The following is a 7,016-nucleotide window of genomic DNA, read 5'->3' on the forward strand; positions in this document are numbered from 1 at the left end:
ATGGGGAAACCACAAAAGAAAAGGCCAAAGAAACGCAAGGCAAGGACTAAAGATCCCGAGGCAGAGGAACAAACCAGAAAAAGGGTACAAGCTATCGAGGAGAAAAGACAGAAGGTTATTGAGCAAGTTCACCATTCGTTGCACCAGAGAAGAATGGAAAAGCGAGCTTTGCAAAATGCAACTTTTGAAAAAGAAGAAAGAGCTCGCCAGAAGCACTTCAGAGACATTAAGAAGAAAGGGAGCGAAAAGATGATGTTAGAGGTTTTCGAAAACGACCACACATACTGCCAATTATACTTCACTATGTAGAATTTTTCCATTTTAATACATCTTAAATTTCTGTGCTGTAATATTTAATTGTTTGCGCCCAAATTTGATAGAACACTAATTTCAAAGCAATAAATTTAAATAGAAAGCAACAGACTATCAAAGTAAACGAAATTTCATGAAACGGCCATTGTCAGTAACTTCAAAAACATTTAATAGAATTGCTTCGATTGAAATTATTCAAATAAATTAAATATTGGCTGTAATATTTTAATATACAGTCCAGTAACACGTATTGAAATTACTCAAACTTTATAAGCGTGCAATTCCTCTTCCTCTTCCTCTTTGAAATGAATTTTGGGTTTTGTCGATCCGAATTTCCGTATTGGAAATATCGTAGTTTTAATAAAGGGGTAATTTTTTAATTTCCACTATCTCTGTCTTCGTCTAACGCGTTGGACGTGACTCTTTTGCACGTGAGTGACGTAGTATTTACTATTTACTACGAGCACATGCGGTCAACAACCTTGCCAAGGCCATAGTAAGAAAGTTCATTGACCTCGCGACGTAAACAATGAAATGTAAACAAACGCTTCAAACCCTTATATCTCCCGAACTAATTACACTATCGACTTGAATGAACATTCGTTTTAAAGGGTATTTAATCCCCAATCTGACGAATATATTAACTGTTATTATTTATGCTATCTCCTATGTTTATTTTGAAATAAACTTTGACATATAATAATTCCCTAATATTTTTCGACCTGCATCGTAGATTCGCGACAAGTTGAGCAACGTCGTTGAAACGGGCATAAAGTGCGTGTACACTTCCGTGATCATACCGGAGAAAATCAAGTACGATGGTCGCTCGATACTATCGATTAAAGGTGTCAGATACAGATTGAAGAATAACTTGCACATGGTGGGATGGGGAAAAGAGGCGGTTACGATGAGTGCTGCGTTCGAACGAATTGTCGGCAAGCAATTGAAAAAAGGATGGATGGTGGTGCCTAGAAAATCGATTTTCATGATGTGGAGTTTCCCGGAAGCGTTTCCCAAGTTGGACAGTCATATCTCTTACGTCGAGGGAGGAGTCGATGGGCAACCGGACGAGAAATCCGTGGAGGCGACCAGGAGAATTGTGAACTACTGTAAAAAATTGAAGAGGAAAGATCTGTTGATAGTCATGCTCTCGCAAGGAATCGACGACCTTCTGTGCTGCCCGCGAGAAGAAATTACACTGAGAGACAAGCTCAGAGTACTGAATAGATTGAAGACAGCTGGAGCAACTCCGGAGGAAATAAATACCGTAAGAAACAAGTTGTCAGCAGTTAGAGGTAGAGAACCAAAGCTTATAATTTATTTTGTGTTTACGATTAATTGATTTTGGGCGATCGAAGATAGTAATCGATCCAATTTGAACGGTGTATGGCATACCTAACGCATCCTTTAGTCGTTGCGTGGGTGAAACGCTGGATGGCGTTACTGCAATAGTGCAATGTATCGTAGTGGCCTGAGATATTTACCCTTGGATGTGACATCACAGACTAGCTATACGAGTAGACTTTATACCTTATGGACTTTCGTGGTCCAATTTGACTGCCATACCGACCTGAAAATTCGGCGGTGGTTTTAGCGTCCTCTTCTCATGGATGGCGGTCAGTTCAGAAGCTATTCACTGAATTGGTATTGATGGGCAGAAAACTGTGGTGTGTGAGTGTAAATACATGTGAGTTGACTATGCAAGGGATTAAAAAATGCAATTTTCAAACAACCATAACTCCTACAATAGTGAATGTATTTCATTGAACTTTAATTCTGAAGTAGAGCTCATGGATACCTACAAAAAAGTATTAGATAACATTTCCCTACAGCGTGATACAAGCTTATTAAAAATCAAAAGTGAATTTTTAAGAAAAATCGACAGAGGGTAGGTGTCTAAATTTTTCGGCGAAAAAAAAATTTCAAATCGTTCTGGAAAAATTATTTTCGGTTGCGGGGGTCAATTACAATCATTTATGGTGAATAGACATACCCCCGAAATCCTAATCATTTTCGAGAAAAAAATTCGTTACTGAAAATATAATGACTGACCATACATTGATATGTTTCCCTGAAATTTCATGCGAATCTTTAAAACATCATAACTTCTGAACGGATTGAAGGATTTTAATGTTTCAAAAAGCATACAACGCGTATTTTAATGGAGAATATGTAGAAATTCTAACAATATTGAAAAAGTTGTACTTTGACCCCGTAAAGTGAGAAAAACCACATAAAAATGGTCCAATTATCAAATAGCCATAACTTCTGATATAGTGAATATATTTCTATGAAACTTTTTTCCAAAGTAGGGTTCATGGATACCTACAAAAAAGTATTAGACAACCTTCCTATAGGGCGTCAAACAAAATTATTAAAAATCAAAAACGAATGTTTAAGAAAAAGGGGTAGCTGCCTAAATTTTTCGGCGAAAAAAAAATTTCAAATCGTTCTTGACAAATTATTTCCGGTTGTGGGGGTCAATGGCAATCGTTTTTGGTGAATACACATAGTTCCGAAATCCTACGTACTTTCGAGAAAAAAATTGTTTACCGAAAATATAATGTGTGGCCTGGAATATTTCTGTAATTCCATTTTGTGTTTCACTTCCTCCTGTATTCATTTATGTAACCTGTTGGTAATGTTGCAGGTGACACTAAAATGGGGCTCTAGAATCTCAGAAAAATTGGTCGAAAAAATACATTGGATGTAAGGTCTACTTGTATGCCTCGTCTGTGGTGACACGTGGAAAATGATTTTATTAACTGTGGATTTTCCCCCAATAATTCTAGATCGACGTTCTTTTGACAAAGGGCGACGTATTCCATTACTGCATATATATTGATTTCACATAGAAAATGCAACGATTCGCTATTATTCGTACGCATAATATATTTAAAAATTAAAATGTTCGTGCAACTTAGTCATGTTTAGAAATGATGTTTCGAAATGTTTCTACGATAATACCATCTAGTGTTTCACACGTGTAATATCATTCAATTTGTTATAGGAATACTATTTAATATGTAATGCCTTATAGGAACTTTCGTTTTTTTTTCTGGCGAAAAAGATTTATTCTCTTTAGTTTTCGTAAGTATATGTGATTATAATAAATACAAAGCATGCTGAATTGCATTATTCAGAGGCAGAGATAGGTAACACTTTATAAAAATAACAGATGACGAATAAAATTAAACTTACAACGATTCGTTCATGACGTTTATTTGAATTAATCATTGTTTACATGAGTTTTCGTTCGTTTAACATGAGCAATAATATCATTCTACGCTTCAACCATTATCGAAAATTTATTTACCTTTTATTCGTTATTCTAGCTTTTCATTTAGATAGAAATTTTATCCATCTCTGCTCGGGGATTACACGGCGTGGCGTTGCCATATGCTCGATCCGCGCCTAGCCTAAAACGTATTTTAACGCAGGAGGCGATCTAGCACGGTTTGCTTATCCAGCGAGAGTCGTCACGCTGATCACATCGGACGTTTCCGACGAGCCAATGACCCAACTATCAGGTGGACCGTGCGTATACGATCCGAAAGATGACTCAGCCTTGCAAATTTTAGCGAAGTACAGGGTTATCGATAGATTGCCACAGAGCGTAAGGGAATTGGTAGAAGAGACCATTCCGTGGGCCATGGCCGCGGACAAACAAGTGACCGAAAATAATAAGTTCAGATTTGTCCACGAATACGTGATAGCTTGTAACGCGGACGCCATGGAATGCATGTCCGTGGAGGTTTTTAAATTGGGCTTGTTTCCTTTGAAATTGAATTCCACCTGCTTTGGGGAAGTCCAAGAATTCGCCCGGGAATACGTTAAGCTGACTTCTCTGATGATATTGGCGGTAGAAGGGAAAATCACGAGACTGGACTTCTATCAGGAGATGAAAGAGAGTCCAATTTGTTCTCTGACCGACAAGAAGGTGCAAGAAATATTCCCGGCGAAAGACAAATGGGGTTTGGGTCTGTGCCTCTTGTTAGGGGGTCGACAAACTGTCAATCTCTGCCCCGAGCCAGGAAAGGGCGGACCCAATCAGGAACTCGCTCTTTACTTTTCATTATATTGGTATATGCGTACACGACAGTTTCCAATTTTGAAAGAGTACACCGTCTGGTTCCTGGGTGGCAGCTCCTACGGTAAAGACGGCAATACCAGCGCAGCTGGCGCTTTCAGCTATAAGAGTTTGGGCACAGACGTTTATCCGGAATTCCAAAAAGCTCTGAGTGCATATCAGACTGCTAATGCAAAATGGTGGAAGCTTATCGAAGATAACCGCAGGGAGTATGAAATACAGGTAAAGTTTCATGTCGATGCGTTATATGCTTCAGAAATTGATGATCTTAGGTTTACAAGCTCACTTTATGGAAAGCTGTAAAGACAAACAATTTTCCTTTCGCGTCTTCTTACGCTTTGCGAAAACCACTCTTAAAGCTGCAAACTCTTCTTTGTACTTTACATTAGCTACACGATATACGTACTAATCATAATTATTTTCACTGTAGCGAGCACGCGAAGAAATGGTGGAGCTTGAAATTATAAAAAACAGATACGCCTCGATTATTCCCAGCACAGTATTAAAAAAAAATAATACAAACCTGATGTTTCGAAGCATTAACGACGAAGATGAATTGTTAGAATTGAAAACTGGAAATTATTATACTTTCACGAACGTTGGAGATCTTCATGTCATAAAAATTGTTCGTTTTCAATGCATTTGCGATAGCATCTGTCACGGGCATAAAGATACTATATGCTATGATAAAGAATGTCCTGTCAATCTAACGTCAGATGTTGAAAAACGCTCGAAATTACAATATTGTTGCCACATGGGTGCATTGAAAGAAGGGGTTGAGAACTAATAGACGTTTGATTCCGAATCTCGAAACAATTTCAAAGAATCGAAATTTCTAAGCCCTTCAATTCTAGTTTTAGCTGTAATACTGCACATCGATTCCATACTGAATATAACTACGAAGTATATCTATGTTACACATCTATATAAAAGATCTATTGAAACAGTTAACAAAAACATGTTTTACAAACAAAACAATTCTCGTATTTCTCAGCTTCTAACGGTGTACACAGTAGAACAGTTTTTAACATAAACTACTGTAACGCTTTTTGTTTCAAACGATTTTATAGTGTAGATATTGATATATTCCTCAATGCCACTGTACTGCTTTCTGATTTAAACTCCGTTTAAAGTTACATATAAATAAAATACAAAGGAAAATTAATGTGAATAATTTATGTACCTATTTTTAAAGTGGTATTCATTTACAAATGTTATCATCTACAATTTCTTACTAGTGTGTGGAAATATTCATGTAAATCTTAGCTCCTGCAAATTCGTACTTGAGGATGATGAGGTCACGAGAATCATATAGAACTTTTGATGCGTGAAACTTCAATCAAGGCGATCCGTAGAATAGAAGCTTTCCACTTCACCGTTTAAACTCCTTGGTACGCCTGAGGCGAAATGATGTCTATTGAACGATCGGTTTTTCGAGCAAGAATGAATGGTACGAAAATCCCAAGAAGCTCATTTTGCCCTTTCTTGACATAATAGAGATCCTCTGGGCCGGCATGTCCCATGGGTTCGGTACCAATATTGTCCAACAAAGCCACGGGAATGGACTCTGCTAGCTCAATGACGCCTTCCTAGTATAGCGCACTTGTCAGTACGTTCTTTTTAGCACTTCTCTCTGTTCAAATTGAAAATATCCCGCGAGAATATCCACTTGTATATGTCTAACATGGTGAAATTCAATTTGATCCAAACGTATCTCGCTTTGTATAGCATTAATATACCAGAGTTTCAGTCTTTTTACGTCGCAATAAATATATAAATTCGTCGCTGCATGCATGGGTTTCCGAACGGGAAATGTCAGTCATGGAAATATTAATTATTTTATTTCGAGAAAGAAATTTAATTATGCAGTTTCATCAAATGCTTCAAGCAATAAATAAATAATTTCGTAAACTAATAATAGATTGTAAGGGGATCCTTGTAAGAAGGCTTCAATCTTTGATTTCGTGATAGTTTTAATGGGTCGTTGGTCATTCTATGGTCAACAATGGTTAGCTTATGGTCACCGATGGTCAACAAAGGTCCAGTCTGCGATCCAGTGAAGATCCAGAAATGACGAAGAGTTCTTCTGAAGGCCAAACAGTCTTAGCGATTAACTTTGACTTTGTGTGTCCTCACTCATTATCCCCACTCCTATTATTTTGTAAAGAGGGAAGGTAAGGACACTGCAGTTGAATTCTTCAATACCCCTGGGTCTCCTTGTTGACTGCTGTGACCACTACTGACCAAGACTGACTACTGCTAACCAAGACTAACTACTGTTGACCAAAGCTGACCACTACTGACCAGGAGTGATTACTACTGACCACTACTAACCATTGCTTCCTGACCACTTGTAACTATTTGTCGACCAGTAGTAAGTCCATTCCATTCATTTATATTATTAGCACTTTACGTGCCCATTTTGTTTGATTCATTGGTGTTAATTGAACTTTAACACGTAAAGGAAGAAAATCTTCTACTTTTGTTAACTTTACCGATTTCATTCGTTCCATTGGCTATAGTTCCCTAAATCATCGTTCTTTAGACGAAGAGGTCGCTCAAAAACCACTGGTCTTTTACCAGGTCGGTATTTCAGCTCGTGCGACATCAATTT

At 37.7% G+C, this 7,016-nt stretch overlaps 1 protein-coding gene across 1 annotated transcript; it reads left to right on the plus strand.

Annotated features, from left to right (window-relative positions):
- Positions 1 to 5,189, plus strand: LOC122401135 (glycerate kinase-like). The gene is made up of 4 exons (XM_043403091.1): positions 1 to 261; positions 1,046 to 1,607; positions 3,753 to 4,624; positions 4,833 to 5,189. Exons 1-4 carry the CDS (start codon positions 1 to 3, stop codon positions 5,187 to 5,189), a joined length of 2,052 nt encoding a protein of 683 aa, XP_043259026.1.
- The last annotated feature ends 1,827 nt before the right edge of the window (positions 5,190 to 7,016 follow it).

Source organism: Colletes gigas, unplaced genomic scaffold, assembly GCF_013123115.1.
Source record: "Colletes gigas isolate AHSC1104 unplaced genomic scaffold, ASM1312311v1 Colletes_gigas_Sc00022, whole genome shotgun sequence".
Lineage (NCBI taxonomy): Eukaryota > Metazoa > Arthropoda > Insecta > Hymenoptera > Colletidae > Colletes > Colletes gigas.

What these genes read in the sequence shown, in the direction of transcription:
- LOC122401135 (XM_043403091.1), top strand. Translation starts at nt 1, where the DNA reads ATGGGGAAACCACAAAAGAAAAGGCCAAAGAAACGCAAGGCAAGGACT. An exon ending in CAAGTTGTCAGCAGTTAGAG is followed by an intron (nt 1,608 to 3,752) that starts GTAGAGAACCAA and finishes ATTTTAACGCAG; the next exon opens with GAGGCGATCTAGCACGGTTT. An exon ending in GCAGGGAGTATGAAATACAG is followed by an intron (nt 4,625 to 4,832) that starts GTAAAGTTTCAT and finishes TTTTCACTGTAG; the next exon opens with CGAGCACGCGAAGAAATGGT.